At 40.3% G+C, this 19,794-nt stretch overlaps 1 protein-coding gene across 1 annotated transcript in view; it reads right to left on the bottom strand.

Annotated features, from left to right (window-relative positions):
- POLA1 (DNA polymerase alpha 1, catalytic subunit) overlaps positions 1-19,359 on the bottom strand; it is a 204,912-nt gene extending 185,553 nt beyond the window's left edge. Inside the window, exons 1-12 of the mRNA XM_054088003.1 lie at positions 19,245-19,359; positions 17,257-17,381; positions 16,158-16,254; positions 15,597-15,677; positions 14,726-14,841; positions 14,414-14,476; positions 12,460-12,549; positions 10,423-10,618; positions 10,026-10,191; positions 8,996-9,174; positions 5,385-5,497; positions 4,809-4,925 (exon numbers count right to left, since the gene is read on the bottom strand). Of these exons, the coding sequence (XP_053943978.1) occupies positions 4,809-4,925; positions 5,385-5,497; positions 8,996-9,174; positions 10,026-10,191; positions 10,423-10,618; positions 12,460-12,549; positions 14,414-14,476; positions 14,726-14,841; positions 15,597-15,677; positions 16,158-16,254; positions 17,257-17,381; positions 19,245-19,275 (1,374 nt within the window). The 5' untranslated portion in view covers positions 19,276-19,359. The remainder of the gene's footprint in view (positions 1-4,808; positions 4,926-5,384; positions 5,498-8,995; positions 9,175-10,025; positions 10,192-10,422; positions 10,619-12,459; positions 12,550-14,413; positions 14,477-14,725; positions 14,842-15,596; positions 15,678-16,157; positions 16,255-17,256; positions 17,382-19,244) is intronic.
- Positions 19,360-19,794: the final 435 nt, after the last annotated feature.

The raw sequence follows: 19,794 nt of genomic DNA, 5'->3' as shown, positions 1-19,794 counted from the left end.
AAGAATTGGAAAAAAGAGGTAAAACTCATGGGCTAAGATAAAGACCATTTAACAGGACTGCAAAGTAAAAGAAAATAATTATTATAATAATAGAAAATACAAAACAAGTGATGCATAATGCAATTATTCACCACTCAGTGGCTAATACCCAGGTGGTCCCGAAGCAGCAATCTCCCCAGCACCTGGCCAACTCCCCCCAAGTTATATACTGGGCATGACATTATAGGGTATGGAATATCCCTTTGGCCAGCTTGGGTCAGATCTCCTGGCTATACTCCATCCCAGCTTCTTGTGCACCTCCCTGCTGGTAGACTGTGGGAAGCTGAAAAGTCCTTGACTTAGTGTAAGCAATGCCCAGCAACAATTAAAACTATCATTGTGTTATCAACATTATTGTCCTATTAAATCCAAAGCATGGCATTACAACAGCTACTAGGAAGAATATTAACTCTATCCCAGCTGAAACTAGGGCAACCCTGTAAATACATGTGCTCTGCCTTGTAACACTTCATAAACCAGCTGCACCAGCATTATATATTATTGCTATGTTATGCCACAACTATGCTAGAACATCACCCTGCCTACAAGAATTCTTAGAGGCCCCTTAAGTTAAAAAGTATATTTTCACTGGACAGTGCACTAAGTTCAGCACATTATGTACACAGTCAGCATAATATGCCACTAGAGTAAGTTTAGTAAGAAAAAACAAGGTCACCATAAAGTGGAACAAAATTTACAGATCAACAACATACATGCACAGTTAGGTAAATTGGGAGTTATTTGGTTCAGGGGTTGGGTGTTTTCTTCCCTTAAATTAAAAACATTAATCGATAGCTCTCTCAGAGCACTACAATGGGCAGTTAAGCTTGTTACTTCTCATAACATCACAGGTTTAAGGCTCCAAAGCCTGGGTAGGAGAGGAGAGGGCTCTCTGCTACATATAGGAAGAAGGGAAATCCAGAAACAGCTATGGTATTAACAACTACATGAAAGCAGAAAAGAGTAATGTAACTTGGTACGAGAGCACCACTATGAAGTCTGAGCAGCATTACAAATTAGTATACAAACGTGGATCTGAACTGTTGTGCCAAAGCTGCACCTCATATCTGAAACATAACAGATGGCAGTGCTACTGTTTTCAGTACACTGCTTTTTAGTACTGGTGACCTCCCTCCTTTTTTTTTTTTTTTTTTTTATTTCTCATTTTAAAAAACCCTCTCGGGCTTCAAACAACTTCTTGTTGCAAACTCAAGCTGAACACAGTGTAAAAATAGTATGCTGCAGTGATTCATCTGCCTTATTCCTCCACAGAGCTCAGCTCAATTACACAAATGTCTGGTCATAACTGCAGTGAATGAATGCTTTGCTGCAGAGTAATCTGCCCTTCAAGTGGCCCTTCAGAGAGCAGAAATGAGCAGCAGTGATTAGCTGCTAAGTTCCTAAGTGGAGCAAAAGGCTGCTTTCAAATTGATTTGTGAAGACTTGCTAACTTGGCAGCAGTGCAACCCATTGAAGCTACAATTAGCAGCAGGTGCGGGAGGAAATGATATGGCTTAAGTGTATCTGTTCGCGGGGACAAAGTTTGGTGCTGGCAAGGCCAAGATGTACACGCACAGAGAACAATTTGTCTTCGCGTATAAATACTGATCACTGGGTCTCCTAAACAAAAGAACTTTGGGTGCATGGCAGGTACACCAGTGACCTTTCTGATTTCCAGCTCATGTGGAAGAATAAGAGTTTCTCAGTTTTACAGTAGTATGCCAAAAATGAGACTTTGTGCTACTCTGAATGCACTGCTCACAAGCACGCTCCTCACCTGGGCAGTATTGCCATCAGACTTTAAAAAATCTTTCGAAACCCTAACCCTTAACAACACAACAGCGAGACACTGACTTCACATCACAGAACAGGGGGGTTCTAAAGCATATTGGCTCTTTAACAACACACAGACATCAGTGCGATAAGATCACTTTTTTGGAGCACTCACTCAGCCGAGTGCCACCATCATTTCACTTTGTGAGCCCGGCACACTCCTGTGAAAACAGATGAAACAGACGTGTAACAACACAGTTTCTGGTGGTATGACTGCAATTAAAAGAAAGATGATGACTCCCTATGAAAAATAGATTAATAAAGTATATCACCAAGCAAATTGAGGTCCCTTAAAGAACAAAAGAGAAGTAGGGCACAACTCCACTACTGGAAAAATTATCTTGCAGGCAGCAAAAGGACCTCCTTGCTGCAGAGATGTAAGCCTGGCCAGATTTGGTGTCTCTTGTTCACAATTAGTTTCGTGTTAAACTAAAATAGTGGAGTCACTGGAATACTTTGCCTGAATAGTCCTACAAACGCCACACCAACAGCCCTGCTCTGCAACCCCACCTTTTCTCTTATCCTCCACGTTACTAGTGCCATACACTCCTGGTAGATCAAGTTCTCGTTAAACAGTTCCAGGAGGCCTTAACTATCAAACTCAGCAGAAATTGACTCCAGCAAAATAAAGCTGGATAGCTTTTTACCATGTTCATAAAAATCAGTTTACTGAAGAGTCTGATGAATTCAAATTCCATACTGTTTAGAAACACCTCTGGTAGGTTAGTCCAGGGCTTCTCTGCACCCCCAACTATCCTGCCTAATTTATTAATGAATTAAAAATTCTAACTTTGTTCCTTTGTCCCTTAAATAGCCTTCTTGCCGGCTATTTCACCTCCACCCCCTTTTAATGGTTTTGGAGAACAAAAAGTTATTATCATTATTATACTTAAAGCTCTTTCCTCTCTGGTATAGCTTATTCTCCTTTTGTCCTATTGTTGCTTGAGTTAATCTATCCTCATCAGGGTAATCAACAGTTACAATGCTCTAGGTAAGCCCTGAACAGTACCTCAGCACTGCTACTCCCCTGTTCCTGCTAGGAATCACTCCTGTGTTAGACCCCAGATGCCCTGTAGTCATGTGTCTGCACAACACAGTTGGATCTTTCACTCCAAGCTCATAATTGGAAAAGCTTTGAACTAACAACATTTCAAATACTTCCTGCATACGGCTCACCTTGATTTTTAGAAGCCATCTCTGAAGGCTAAACTATATCTCTCCACTACTTCACTCACACTATCCTTCCCTAGCACACCATGGAACAGGTGGAGGTTTCCTAAGATTTGGTTCACACATCTGCCTGTTTTCAAAGGCCTTTCCCCCTCCTTCCATATCTGGAGCATAAGTGTTTGTATCCTCTATTTAATCAAGAGCTGATTTGCCCTCAGTTTCCTCCCTCATTTCTACAAGAGTCTTCAAACAGTGAGCTATTACAAACTTTTTTTCACATATTGTTAAAATAATTCCTTACCAATCTCCATACATAACAACTAAGTTATAATCAAATACACAAGAGAAATAACACTGATAAAACTGAAAAAAAACTAAACTTGTATCAGAATTTTGGTAGAAAAAAGCTACAACAAAAGATGACCAAAATTTTACAAAGTTCTTAATGAAGTCTGCATTTTCCCTGAATGATATAAATAGTGCTAAGTGTTGATGAAAAGACTGTCATTGCTTGGATGAACTTGCCATTTGAGAAATACTGCTCATATTTTCACTTTAAGAACTTAAACTTTCTGAAGTGGTCTGGCTTTGAATTAGATGACCTCCTGAGGGTCTTTCCAACCCAAATTACAGCATGAACTCATTTCTACTTTACATCACTTACATATTATTAAATTCCATTCTTCCTGCATTTTTACCCACCATCCCATTTCCTGATCAACTATTCAGGAACAAATCCTGTAAAGTCACAAGATTGCCAGCCTGGGAAAAGTTACACTAATTCCACTTCACCCAGTAATTACAAGAAAACCCAGCTTTGCCAGACTAATGACATCTTAATTCAAGAAACGTAAAAGTCTCCAAGCACTTCGCTCTGAACAAATCTTTTCCTCTAACTTACACATTATCCACCCCCTCCCCAACTCCAAACTCCCCACCCTGGCCAGAAAACAAATGCAAATGAACAAGAAAGCTTTCTCAGGCTACCAAACTAATTCAGCCAAAATTTGACACGCTATCAATGATATCAGCTCTCTTCATGCAGAATTATGACAAATATTACATTACTGCATGTGCAAATTTTCCTTTAGAGCAACATTCTGCTTTTCCAGTCTTCTTCTATGGATTTGTTGAGCAAGTAGAATACAGCGAAATAACACAATAAGACTGTTGGCCAGAACAGCTTAAGTTTCAAGACTGGATGACCGCTCTCACAACTTGCTACCTCCTGTATAAATGCACTACGACAAATCCACAGTCCGAACAGCATTCCTTCTGAAAACATAAACCTGCAAGGGTGTTGAAAAGGTTGAAACATGCCAGGATATAAAGTTCAATACAACACCTGGCCAAACGCAAAGACAGTCTAATCACAGTGCACTTACCCATCTGCTTTCATTTTAAACTTTGATACCATGAGCTGATACCTAGTCTTCAGGTGTCAGAATTTCTATATGTTCTGTATTCTCAGAAACAGCTAACAAGAAAGACAGTCTGATATTCAACACAGTTTCAAAGAAGCTAATGAACGAGTATTTCCAAAAGCAGTATGTTGCAATCATGTTGCAGATCTGCTATTCTTAAAGGAGTACAGATATTTGGGAAGACACTGGGATGGCTTATACAAGCAGATACACTTAGGGATGTCAGTAGTTGTATGTTTCCATTTCAGCATAAGCTCCCCCTCTGAACAGTGTTTCAACAGGCTTTGCACCTTACAAATCAGAACAACAGAAAATGATGAAATAGGATGCTTGTACACAAACCTTTGATTTGAATTTCATGATCTTATACTTTGGTGAAACACAGTCATTAAATTCCTTGAAAACACTCATTATAGTTACTGGAGTCTCCGTCTCTTTGCCAGTGGATAGGTCAATTTCCTCAAAAAAAGAAGTCAGATTTTACAAATTAACAGAAAATGCCAGCAGATGTGACCAGTAAGTTATATTCTGTATTGATATGATAAATGATTTATCTCCTCTTCAAGGGAAAACTATAATACAATCACCCAAGAAAACTCAAATTTAAAAAAATATTATTTGAAATAGCGTGTTTAAAAAGCACAACGTTTTCTAATCATACTTCAAGACAACTTTACTTCCTAGAGCAGCAAGTTTAACAGTAACAATTTGTCTGTAGTTGATACTTAGGATATGGAGGAAGCAGCAAGGCTTTACTCCGCATCTCACATGTGACATGCTGTGTCTGTGTTGCACTTTACCATCTACATCAGACAACATGGCTTCAACAGTTCCTATAAACATACTACTAGAACTCATAACCTGCCATAAACAGAATGAAAGGCACTTATATTTGACATGCTTAAAAGATACACTTACTGTTTCACGTGGCAGCAGGTAAACAGTTCTCTCAATATTTTTTACTGTCACGCAACAGCTGACATAGGTGTTTGCAGATTCAATCCAAACTTTGCCAAACAAAAATACCACGCCTAAGGAAGAAGAGCAGAGCAAAGAATTCAACTTGCAATTCTTAAATTAATCATTGTTAATATTGCTTCAAGCAGCTTATTATGTATTCTTGCACAGAAACGCAACCACTTCTGGCTCAGGTCCTTGAACAACCAATCCTTACGATGTATCCAGGGGAGGTTCAGGCTGGATATCAGAAAAAAATTCTTCACAGAAAGAGTCATCGGGCACTGGAACAGGCTGCCCAGGGAGGTGGTCGAGTCACCTCCTCTGGAGGTGTTTAAGAAACGGGTTGATGAAGTGCTTAGGGACATGGTTTAAGGGAGTGTTAGGAATGGTTGGACTCGATGATCCAGTGGGTCCTTTCCAACCTGGTGATTCTATGATTCTATGATGTGCACATTCTAAATCATTTTAAACACCAGCTTTACAAATGGATACCTGTATAATTCCTCATGCTCCTACCTTCCTCACGCTCCTACCTTCCTCACTATAGTAACAAATACGTGAAATTCAAAATGGCATCCCACAGCCAGTCTCAAAATTTTGTTCTGATACTCCACTTCTGCCTACATTAATTTGATAATTCACGGGGAGAGGAAGGAAGGAGAGAGAAGTCAGTGAAAGCTGAAGACAATCAGAATGCCTGTGCCGTCAATCACTCCTGAAACATGTTGTTTACAATTGTTCATTCTTCATCTAAACTACTACAATTAACTCATTTTTCCCACACTTCCATACTGCAAGATCAAGATTCCACTACTAATAAAACGTGTAGAAACACATTCTATAGACAACCAGAAACTGATCAATTGTAACAAAGTTTTCAACTATTTTTAACAAATTATGATGCCAAAAAACGCATGACATTGCAAAAAATCCTGGATGCTAAGACAGCACTTGTAACCTGGGTAGACATTCAGAAAGCCTATGTACAGCAGGACTAGCACAAATGACTCTTCATTGTGGAACACATCATTATAGTACATGCACATCTCTGAGCCACGGAGAACACAGCACTGTCACAAAATGCCAATCAAGGGATGTTAAACTTCAAAATAACAGAGTAAGGCTGACTTTCATGTAGACTTTGTGAATTACAAGTTAAAGAAAAACTTCCAAGCACAGATAAAAAACTTGGTTTCACCCGAGTTTCCCTCAAACTCCAAATAATTTGGAATCTGATTACATGAAAGACCCTCTCCCTACAGTACACTACTATTAATGAAATCAGAAATATATCAGAATATATTTCTTCTTGGTCTGACAACGTAAACAAGTCCTTGGTTCACAGTTATAATTTATCTTTGCTATGCAATCTATCAGATGTAAAGGCACCTTTCTTACTCCATTAGATCACAGGTAAGATGCACTAAGATGGATGACAGAGTTAGTGTGACAGGCTAAAAAAAAAATCACTTCTTGAGTGCTTGGAATAGATGTGAACATGACTACTTTTGTCAAGGACAGGGGAGAGAATGCTGCAGTTTTGAAGATGATGAGAGAGAGGATACAAGCTTCAGCTGCACAAAGTATCTTAGAGATTTTAACACAGAGGCAATCTCCAAGATTTAGACATTTTGAACAAAAGCATTTAGAAAGAGCGGGAATTACAGATCTAAGTGACAGGGAAAATTAAGTTCTTGCCCTCAGCAATCCTTTAAAGGGACAAAAACGCAGCTAGGTTTGTATCATAGAGAAATATAAAACCATGGGAGAAACCACAGAACAGGAACTGGCTGCTTGAACATCTAGCAATACTAAGAGCATGGAGAAGTTAGCTTGTCAGAAGTGTACATATAAGCAGGTGAGGTAGGAAGAAGGACACATGAGCCAGTCAAAGAAGGTAAAAGGCTGCCTGGATTGCAAAGGCCAACTTCAATCAATGCTAGCAGGGACAAGTAAGTGGTCTTAATCCCCAGACTTCACATAATTGGAGTAATTTAGGATGGAAGGAATCTGTGCAGGTCACCTAGTCCAACACACACACACACACTGCCACTCCCATGCTCACACAATGAAAGCAGGGCTAACTTAAAACAGAGACATTTGATATGCAAAACCAATAAATGGGAGAAGAGATATCAGGATGTAACCCCTGTAAGCCTGATTAGGAAAAGAAGAAAGAAAGAAACAACAGGAGTAAAGCTTATAAAACACAGTCTGTGAAAAGAAAGATCATGTTACCAATGAACCAAAAGGTAAGCAAAGCCAAGAGAGAGGGAAAATGTCTTGCAAAGGGGAAAGAAAGGGCAATTTTTATTTGTTATCTCTTTAAAATGTTAATGGGATTAAATTCTCAAGTTCCCTGCCTAAGATAGTAAAGGCGGTTATGAAAATAAGCCTCCAAAAATCATTAAGTTTGAAAGAGTCTTATGATTGTGCTATAGTATTTACTTTTCAGGCAATGCATTCAATATCACAGCAAATGAGGCATAAACAAAGATCACAAACATGTTAAACAAAAAGCAGTACCAAAATTTTCCCTTCTACACAACTAATTGAAAACAGGTGCAGTCTTTATTATTTAATCCTGAAAAAGTCATAATGAGAAAAGAACACTCGTGGCATGCAAGGAACAGAAATCCTTTCATAATTATGTTCCATTCAGCAACCACTGACTTAGAAGACAAAAAAGAAAGAAAAAGACAATAGTGGGGTCTTTAGAAGTAGCAATTTTATATTAGAGCCATTGATTCCATCAAGATATCTATGATTATTACCACTCCCACCACTGAGCTGTTTAGTCCAGCACAGTCTCATATTTAAGTTTAACTTCCCAATTCACAACAGAAGGTGTAACAAAGAAACATATCTGACTCAACACTTACACCATCAACCCAGAAAACCTTCTACAACGTACAGAATAACCTTCCGGTAAGCCTACACGAAGCACAAATTAGAAACCCAAGCTCCTAAAGCTGCTGAAGAAACAAGGATAGATGGGAAATGCTTAGAACAGATGTGAACACGACTTCTTTTGTCAGGGCTGAGATCAGAACACCACAGTTTTGAAGACAACGAGAGCCAGGTTTCACACCTTAACTGTACAAAATATGTTAGGGATGTTAATCCAAAGATAATCCTCAAAATTTAGACAGTTTGAATAAAGGAATCTAGACAGAGCATATGTTTTTCAGGCCATCTTCCTCCCTTGATAGGCACACCTTTCCTTCGTATAAAATTGCACAACTGCTACTGTACAGACTTTCTAACAATCCACCAGATTTTTAAGTTACATTTCCAGAAACAAGAAGAAAACATGTTCAATTGTTGGGTCACCAACACTGCGGTGCTGGTAACTCCCTTTGTATCTCCCTATACTAAATCAAGAGATGACATTCTTTGCTCAGTCACAGTGCTCTGCACTGAGGACTGAAGGGTGGAAAAACGGATCAACGTACAAGGTATAAAGCACAGAGATACTGGGTGTCCAGACATGATTCAGGCAAGTCTGAAAGCCGCAGTTATATACAAAGAATCAGAATGGCATTTTCTGTCTTTAACTGAACCGTTACCTGGCTGACTGAACTGATCTTCGTAAGCATCCAGCCAATAAAATTTTAAGACTCGATCGTCATTTTCCCCATTCACAAGTGGAAGGATATTGGGGTCCAGCTGAACGTCTGCCACTATTAGATCAGCTTCATCCTCTTCAATTCCATCCCAACATGAGATATCTGGGAGAGGACAACTTCTGCAGGTTTTGCAGAAAAAGAAACAAGAAGCAAAATTGTGCCTTTGCCATTGCTATAACCACCACTGTTTCATTTATTTTTGGCCCTATATTCTCAGGCCTCCTGTTGCTCTTCTAACTGCCAAGCAACACCCCCACCACGTGGGTTTTCTCAGATGTCTTCTGAAAAGAAGGATGGAGTGACAAACTGAGAAACCCACATATAGGTATGGTTCCCAATACACAAGATACCAGCTTTAGAAGTGATTTACTGTTATTTCAGCCTTGGTCATTCAAGCCTTTACATAACAAGTATATCTATCTACCCACCCAAGGTGCTCAGTGGGAATTTCAACAAAACTACCTTTTCAGTCATTAAATGTTTAAGTTTTTTGATCATTCAAATATTTTATAATTTAAAGGCACAGAAACATATAACTCAAGATTTTTCTGAAAAACAGAAAAAAATGGGGAGAAAAAACCCCACTTTTTTCCAAAGACATAGCTGTTCACCATGTAGAATTACTTTTAGTGACAACACTTTTTAACTGTTATAAAACACCTTTATAGCTGCTTAGAATAAGCATTTTTGCTTACTGGCATCAAAAATGATTGTTCAACGCCCACACAGAGTCACCTCTATGTACTGAAGTGTGTGTTATGTCGTGCTAAATCCCCAAAACATCATGTATTTTTCAATTAAGTATCTATAAGTATGTTCAACATTACCTTTTTTAAAGTCACTAACAAAAAGTGCATCGCATAACATTACCATCATTCTGTATGCATCACTATTATCCCACTGGCAAAGACAAATATGAAGATAAATCTAAGGCTTATTGGTGGAAAAAAAAAACCAAAAAGATTCTTACAAGATAGATGTCTCTTTCTTGGATTCCAGCTGCTCGGTCTCTTGCTTTTTTATTTCCTTGTCCCTCTTCAAGCTTTCAGCAGTCTCAGGTACAGTTTCCACGTGCTCTGCTTCCATAGGTTCATCAAAGTCCTCCTCATCAAAATCCATCATTCCCGGATGATCATCTGGAAGTGTTGCACATAGAACTAAAGGCTTAAGTCATTAAAATGACACACGGTATACTACAATAGTACACATAGCATACTATATGCATGGATGTAACATATAGTATTAACATACAAACAAAATATCACATTTCAGCCATTTAAGCATCTAACTAGTATGAACTAAGTATTTTAATGCTAATACACCATATTTAGAGCTTCCAGAACTGGGATTTGATGGTTTTTTGATACCTTCAATAGCTTTCTCTTCTACTGTCTTCACTACTTCCCCGTTTTCTGTAGCTTTTCGCACATACTTGGTATCCTCATTTTCAGAGACTACAACAGATTTTGCTGCGGAACTGAGATGTTTAGGACGAAATGAAGCTGGAGAAAGAGCCTCCTTTCTGAGATGAGCAGGAGCTTTCTTTGGTACAGGGGTGATTACCTGAAAGACATTTTATCCATGAGTTAAAAGAAATTATTTTAAGACCAAACAAGGGGAAAAAAAATCTAGCACTCACTATTTGCAGAACTAGTAACCAGGGCTAGAGGAAAAGCTGCACATATTTTGCAGTACAATAGCTAAAACTCCTCAAAAGTAAAAGTTAAATTCTATAGTATCATTTCTGCTGTGATGTGTTTCTACCGTAATTTTAAAAATCAGATGACAACAGGCCATGGTTGGCATTTAATTAAGTTTGTGGTTATTTCCACTATTTTCCCCCGTCTAGCACTACTCCATTCCTAAATTAAAACCTTGGTGCCAACTGAGTATGTGACAATGTACCTCAGGCTGAGATGGAGCCTGGAACAACTAGGGAATGCCAATACAGCAGTTTACAGCTGTTTACATCAATAATGAGTTCAAGATGACAGAACAGAGTCCTTCTCCACTGGGTTTCCTCATGCTACAGACACTACAAGGAGAGCGAGGAAAACAAAGAAGCCACATTTCAGCATGCATAAACTCTGAAGTAATAAGCACACAGTTTGTTTTTCAGACAGAATTCCACTATGGCAGCAGCTACAGAACCTCTTCTTTCGGAAGGTGTACAAAACAGCCTCCACCATGACCAACAACAGGCCCCTGCATCTACCGGCCCTTAACCTGCAGCAAGGTCCAAAACCTTTATCTTCAGGGAAAGCTGTATTTACGGAATTATTAGAGAATTTAGAGTTGCACAGTCATTTCTAGGGTTTTAGTTTCAGTAGAGCTTCCTATACTGTGGCCAACACCAACTCGGTCCTTCACTCACCCTAAACAGAAAACTAACATTACCCGACCTACCTTCAACAACAATTTTTTGCTAGCTCAGACAAATTTATTTATTTATACATATATTTCTGCTTATCTCCTGAAGTGGAAAGTCTCACTGCCATCTTGCTTTTTATGCCCGTTTATTTTCTAAGGCTGCACTCTTCATCCTCTTCATGTGTTTCATTGTCTAAAATCTCCAAATTCCTCCCTCCCACGACCACAGGAGACACCACCTGAACAGCTTGTGTGGGAATTAATTTCCTTCTCAAGGCTTCCCTCAAAACTGACCACTGTTTTGCACCATAAAGACAAAGATCCTCTCTTACTATATCTCCCTCTTTTTTTCTTTTTCAACTACTTCTACGCTTCAACAAAACTATTGAAATGAGTGTCCCTGGTGACTATTTGCAACATAAGAGTTGATGTCACTATTACAGACGGTTTCACACATCCCATTTATCCTGACTCTTACCAAATATCTCACTGTATCTCCAGCTATAAAGTCTTCATTTACTACAACTCTTAACAAAATGCTATCCTTCCATCCTTAGCAGCCCATCCCTCCTTTCACTCCACAATCTTCCACTAGGGAAAACTTCTATCCATAGCTTCAATTTTCCATTTGCTTTCCATTTTTGCAGAAGATGACCTTATCATTTTCCACATGCACAAATATTCTTTCTTCTGCTTATTTCACTTCCCATCAGTCTTTCCTTGCCACAAGGGTCTTTTCAACTCTTAGCAAAACAGAGAAAAAGCAGCAGCTCACCTTCGTGTGATGCACCTAATACTACAGAAACATTTTCCTCTCTAAAATTTAACAGCAGACAGAGAAAGAGTTGCACTCTGCTTATGAGTTAACATGGAAGGGTAAGACAAAAGAAATGTACGAAGTCACACAGTAACATTGCTAAGGAGGCTAACGAGAAAAGTAATTTCTAGAAGCAGAAATAAAAGGTAACAGTATTCAAATAAACTACAATACAGATTATACTTATTAATGAGAACTTAGATATTTTTTCCTTTACCTTAGGAGTTTGGGATGGCACAGAGAAAGGATTCAGTGGTACTCCAGCAGATCTTTTCCTTTTCAGCGTTATAATTGGTGGTGGACTTATCTGAACAGTGTAAATATTGAAAGAAAAGAGAAAGTGACAAAACAAAGAGGCCCTCTTTAACATTTTCTTTTGCCTAGGTTAGGAACATCATCCATAAAGAGACCACTGCTATTCCTCATTTGCCAAGAAAACACATCTCCTGATACACAACTCAGCCACAGAGAAAGAAAAGGTTAGCTGAGCAATCAGACCATGACGACAGACACCAGACGTTTTTTAGTTAACAATTTGAGAGAAAAATCGTCATCAATAAGTGAAACAGTTTTCAAACACCGGGTATTTCAATAGCTAACCATGCCTATAATGCATAAATATCAGAGAAACCGGTGGGATGTTCTTCATGTCTGCTGAAACAGTAGCACTGAGCACATATGTATTAAGAAAGGCAGAAGCGCTCTTTCAGCACTGTCACAACTAGAGTAAAACCCATTTAAATTTATTTACACGTACTGATATTTTATACTCATGAACAGCTAATAACAAAAGAAATTTTAGAAAGCAAACAAAGCCAAAAAAATGACAGGCTGAGAGAGTTGGGGTTGTTCAGCCTGGAGAAGGCTGAGGAGACCTTATGGCGACCTTCCAGTACCTGAAGGGGGCTACAGGAAAGCTAGGGAGGGTCTTTTTACAAGGACATGTAGTGACAGGACATGGGGGAACAGCCATAAATTGGAAGGGGGAAGATTTAGACTAGAGAGTAGGAAGAAATGCTTCATGATGAGGGTGGTGAGGCACTGGCACATGTTGCCCAGGGAAGCTGTGGATGCCCCCTTCCTAGAAGTGCTCAAGGCCAGGCTGGACGGGGCCTTGAGCAGCCTGCTCTGGTGGGAGACATCCCTGTCCATGGCAGGGGAGCTGGAATTAGGTGATCTTTAAGGTCCCTTCCAACCCAAGCCATTCTATGACACAGCTAACTACTATTTACATAAATAGAAACCATAGTTAACTATTAGCATTACTTCTCCTAATCAATGCTTCATAATTTTTGACAATATTTAGATGCATTTGCTTAATGATTTGAGGGATTTTGATAGTCTAAAATATAATTCTCAAGCAAATGTCACAGGGAGGACTAAAATAATAAATGCACAAAATCAAGAGAACAACTTTACATGGGAACATCTATACCCCTCTTATTGCTCTGCAAAAACACATTGTGCTTATTATGATACAGCATATTTCAATTAGGTGTCACTCCACTACAATACTTTCATGGCTTACACACATGAGCAATCCTTTCAGTTTTAAAAAATTCTGTTAAGGGGCATTTACTCATTGAAAAGTGGTCAATGATGAGGAATAGCCTCAGCTGAGACAGTACAGCCCTGCTACATCAGCCACTCTGCACTCCTAACTCAGAGGAAGTGTTAATCCGGTTCTCTGTAGTGAACTGTGGAAAGTAGGAGGAGGCAGACAGAAGTTCAGGCTGAGTCATCTACTGAAACAGTCATCTCTCAGCTCCTCTTGAGAGCTCAAACATGCCAGATGAAAATATTTTACAGTAAACGCGCTGAAGCATGGTGATACACATACATGGTACACACTATCCAGATGAAGGTAAGTCCTATTCTACTCCAAGCTGACTAGAACCTGGAAAACTGCATTAGCACAGGATCTACATAACATTAATACAAACCATCTCTAATCAGGACATAGTAGTTTTGGCTTATCAAGCCAATACAGTCTTCTGCTTGGTGGAGATGACAAGCAGACCACATTTATATGTGGAATATACCAAGCAGACGTGATATACAAGAAACTGACCTTAGACAGTATAATTTTAGGAAGAGATTTTTTATAAGTTCCATAGCAAGGAAAGTTATTGGATTAAGGTGTTTCAAGCAGATTTTATTAATCTACTTACCTCAGCATTGAGATCTTGAAGAATATCTCCCAGTAAATCATCCTTTGACAGGTCCACAGTTTTCTGCAAGATAACAGATTAGCCGAAGTCATTAGTTCTTAGTTATCTGTGCAAACCCTATCAGAAGACCAGCAGCAAGTGGCTAAAGGATTTCTACAAAACACATGAAACGTTTTCACGTCAGCTCCATACACAGGAGATTGTAACAGTTTACGCCTTGCCAGACACAAGAAATTGAAATGAGCTCTTGCTTTATTGCACTCCCACTAAAACAGTGCAAAAATCTTTAAATTAAAAAATGTAAAAACTTACATCTGTGTTTTTCTTCCCAGCACTGGCTATAAACATAGATTTAATTGTGTTTGGTTTTGACACCACAGATTTTTTCACGTTCTTTTTATCAACTGTAGATGTTTTGCCACCTTTTCCTACAAAAAAAAAAATTAAAAAGTGAATTCTACATTAGAAAAGCTTAGTGTTTAAGAGTCCAGTTATTATCAGGAACAAGCAGCGAGATAATTGACTACTTCTACCTCTACACTGTCAGCTGAAATGAAACCTAATCATATTTAGTTTGCCACCAGATTTGTAACTACTATGATGCATACACACAAAAAGCAAAAGCCCATCAGCATCCTGTCTTTCCTAGTCATATCAGATGATCTTTGCATACTCAAGTCCATCCTCTAGAAAAAAAAAACAAGACCCTTTACACAGAAGCATTTCTAGAAAAGAAATGAGTGACCAGGAGTTGGAATCTCAACATTAGACTCAATCTAATGAGGCTTCCCACCAACCTCATAAAAGCTGGCAAAATTATTTGATCAGAGAGCCATAAAAGTATCCGAGGATTATAGCGGAGAGAGTGACTATGCATCCTTTAGACGTGGGAAAATCATTCCCAGGTACATCTGTTCTAGTGAATACAGAAGTGAATATATATTCCATAAAAAACTGCTAGGAAAATTGCTGTGGTAACACTGAAATTGATAGCAGTGATATGCCCTGAATTTGTAGACCTCTATCTTCTGTATCACAAGGGCTCAACAAAATCCAGTCACAAAACCACAGTTTCAAGTAAAAGGTCATTTGGCTGTATTCACCACATCTGATACAGTTGTCCATCTTGGATACCTTTCAAACAAAACTGGAATACTTTCTACGGTGGTCACGTTCAACCTACCTTTCTTATTGGAACTAAGAGCATCATCATCCAGATCTTCATCAAAGATTTCCCTGCCATCTTCTACATAACCTACCCCATCTGCAGAAAACAAATTGTTAAAAATTTACATTTTAAATTGTCTTCTGATATTTCCAAATATATTCATAATCCAAACTTCTACATATTTAAACACCTTGTAACCTTTAATACAAAGCAAAAGTTGCAAATGCAAAAGTGTTAAAAACTACAGCGCTTTCAGCTGTATCTTTTATTAGACTTAAGCATATTATTACATGTTTAACTAGAAATTGTCACAGTACTTTTTTAAAGTTACATCACTGACAACTGGAAATAAAATTTCAATACCACTTCTTAATAGAACACTACTTTCATTACCATCCTAGCACACTACAGTGAGAACAACGCAGAAAATTTACATACAACTCCTTATCGTTTTTGGGTCTCCTAATACAATTTGTAAGAATGAACTACAACCTATGTCAAATCATGAAGGTTATGAAGACTAATTGAGTTATGACACTGTAATAAAAATAACTCTCCAAATGAATCTTAACTTACCATCATCGACAATCCAGTCGTCATCCTGACGTTCTCTGACCATCTTGGAGTATTCTTCCTCATCAATTTCATCATAAACCCCTGTGAACTCCTCAACCTACAGTTCAGGTATACTGACGATTAATATTTGCCATATCGTTACTTATCAACATTCGAGATAAATACGAACACAGAAGTTGCCAAGAAATGCATGTTTTCCTACACTGTTACAACGTTCATAACTAGCAAGCACAGTTATTCACCCAGTTTAAGTTTCTTTTTTGGCATTTACAAACGATCGGTTACCAATTTTTAAAGTTATCACAGTATACTGAAACTGAAACTCTACTGAAGCACTGGCAGAGGTTTTATTTAAAACTCACTCACTCTATTGCTCAATTCACAGTGCCAAATAAAACCCCAAACCACCAAAGCAAAAAATCCTAGCAATAGAGACTTCTGACCTTTCCCTCTAGTCTCTAACACCAAGGTGAGCTCAGTGAAAAGGAAGGTGATTTGATGCACCCTGGAATAATGCTGAATACGCTCTTCTGTGCCTCAGAGGAAATTTGTGTGTCAGTGACATACACACTTCAGGCTTCTTCACAACCTCCATCTCAATGTGGAGGTCACATCCTGTTGGTATGAGAATGAATTGGACAGCTTCAATGTTACACTGCCCATTTTCAGTTATGTGAGCTAAGTATTTTGGTCTTCTTTATGGAAACATATCAACATTAATGGATTTTGGTCATGCAAGGTTTTTAAATTCATTTAAAGTTTAAAATTGCTTAAATTAAAAAGATAAAGATTATTTCTTATCATAACATTAATTACACAATTAAATTTTAAAAGTTGGTCCTTCCTCGTGGTATAGTTATAAAGCATATTTGACTTGCAGTTATTAAAACTTATAATTTTGAAATCAGAAAGAAACAAATTATTTCAGAAAGCAGCAAAACAATCAGTTATATTCTGAAATCCATGCACTGTTAAAAGAACAAAAGCTGATTTGAAAAGCATGTTTTGTTTCCCATAACTTTTAGATACATACAAGGCCAGTTAAGCATCTCAGCTCACATTCACTTTTTCTTAAAAAGAAAAGACAAGGAACTTTTACCTCATATTTTATCTTTTCACCAGCTTTGGCTTTTTTCAGAAGTTCCAGTGCTGCTTGCTGTCCTCTTCTAGACTTATTCTCACGTCTTGATCGTGATGCTGCGTAACTTCCAGACTCAGGCATAGCTGCAATTAATTAAAAACAAGAGAAGTTCAGTAATTAGCTGCTGCTATCTTTGGTACTTAATTTGAGTGATGTATTACTAGACGGTTGCTGTTTTGCTTAAAAAGAACAGAGACCTACCTATCCAAAAGCACAGAACCACGGATGGCTCTCAAGAAGCCAATGCTGAAATTATACTGAAGGCATGGCCTCAAACAATCAATAAGACTTCATGCCAGTTCGCATTCAGCAAGAATCTACCATGTAGATTTCCAAAGTACCTCTCAAATCTCATCAACCATTATCTGAAAAGGAACCCCCCACACACTCTTTCCTTGGGAATTTCCAACTCCTTTTATTTTGCATGTCTCCATGACAACTCAGGAACAGACAGACTTAGAAAAGGCCTATATTGCCACAAAGCACTGATGTTTTTTTTAGGAGGTGTCACAGCGTTTAAGAGTGCAGCTAGATTGAGACAAACTAGTAATTTGTTGACAGCAGAAGACTGTCACCCCATCTCCTCATACACTTTCTTCCTTTTACAAAACTCCCTCAGCAAGGTACTCTTCACTTCTCTTAACCTTTTTCTGTCTCTTGATTTTGGGGGGAACCATCTATCTGACCACAGAGAAAAAATGGCCCCAATCCAACTCACAAAAGCAGACAACCAGCCCAGGAACCAACCAGCCCAGGAACATGACTAACAGTTTGTGTGATGAGCTGAATCCCCCGCAGTCAAAGGAGACTCAGGGCTAGCATCAGTGGCCGTGTCAGGCAACCAGACGAGAAAGCCAATCCCTTCTAGTAACAGCAAGAAGACAAACTGTTAATGGAGCTGCAGCTAGGCAGCACAGCTGAGACACGGGGTAATGGGTACAAGTTGTTCCTGGGGAGATTCCGATCGGATTCCCGAAGAAAATTCTTCATCATGAGAATAGCTAAACGTTGGAATAACCTCCCCAGGGAAATGGCAGATTCCTCTGCACTGGACACTCCTTAAAGCTCAGCCTGACAGGACGCTGGGCTATCTCATTTAAACTACAGATCACCTAAAAAGGCTGGATCAGATGACCCTTGAGGTCCCTTCCAACCTGGCATTCTACGATTCTATGAAGTAAGGATTTGTATTGCTAAGGACCGTGATGAGCTAAAAAGTGGCATTTACACTAATCGGTCCCAAACACGGAAGAACTGCAAAGGTGTAACATTGTGGGTGCATTCCTACAAGATTTTCTCACAGTTCTTTGTGTTTACTGTAAGCAAGCGCCTCAGGCCACACGCTTCCCCCCTAGACAAACCTATTTCCACCCTAGGCTGGGATCTCCCACTCCAAGGGTGATGGGGAGCCCAGCCTGCAGCCCTTCCACCCGGGATAAGGAAGCCAGCACTGGGGGTGGCAGGGAAGGGGGGGCTGCAGGGGCAGAAGCCGCCCCTCCCAGTGTAACATCCCCACCCCTCCTGCCGGGAGCGGCTCCGCTACCGTCCCCTGAGCTTTCCCGCGGGGAGACGAGGGGGAAACGTTCCCGTGCCCTCTTGGAGAGCTGCCCACCCAAGGCGCACGCGCGCTCCCGCGCTGGCACGCGCACCCGGCGCGCTCTCCCACCGCCCCTCCCCGCACAATCCGAAGGGACGGAAGGGGGAGAGGAAGAGAGGGAAGGGGGGAGGAAGAAGACAGGGAAGGGGGGAGGAAGAAGACAGGGAAGGGGGGAGGAAGAAGACAGGGAAGGGGGGAGGAAGAAAACAGGGGGAGGATTGGAGGAGAAGGAGGGAGGGGGGACAAATGGGGGGAGGAGGAATGGAGGGAGAAGGAGGAGGAATGGAGGGAGAGGAATGGAGGAGAAGGGGCAGGTGTAAGGTGTGAGGCTGCCGCCCGCGGCCCTCACCGTCCCGTCCGCGCGCGCCGCTCTCGGCCATGGCGCCTCGCGCCAAAGGCTCCCGAAAGTGGCGCGAGACGGGAGCCCCGCAAAGCCGCCGGGGCGCGCGCAGCCAATCGGCGGCCGTGGGGGGCGGGGCCTCAAAGCGCCTCCCGCCCTCCGCCAGTACGCAGCGCGGGGGGGCGGGACCGCTTCCGGCGGGGGCGGGGGGCGGGGGGCGCGGGCATGGGGGCGGGGCTGCGCGGACGGGGGGGCGGGGCTGATTCCTCCCGAGGGTGTTCATCCCCAAGGCGGGGTTAGTCATCCCGAGGGCTGGTTCATCCCCAGGGTTAGTTCGTCCCAAGGGCGATGTTGGTTCGTCCCAAGGGCGATGTTGGTTCATCGCAAGGCTTAGTTCATCCCAAGGGTCATGTTTGTTCATCCCAAGGGTGATATTGGTTCATCTCAAGGGCTGGTTCATCCTAAGGAGTATATTGGTTCATTTGAAGGATGGATTCATCCCAAGGAGTATGTTAGTTCATCTCAAGGGTTAGTCATCCCAAGGATGTTGTTGGTTCAT

The sequence above is a fragment of the Cuculus canorus genome, chromosome 1, assembly GCF_017976375.1.
Source record: "Cuculus canorus isolate bCucCan1 chromosome 1, bCucCan1.pri, whole genome shotgun sequence".
NCBI lineage: Eukaryota > Metazoa > Chordata > Aves > Cuculiformes > Cuculidae > Cuculus > Cuculus canorus.
Note: the sequence above shows the minus strand (reverse complement) of the source record. Positions and strands in the feature narration are given on the sequence as shown.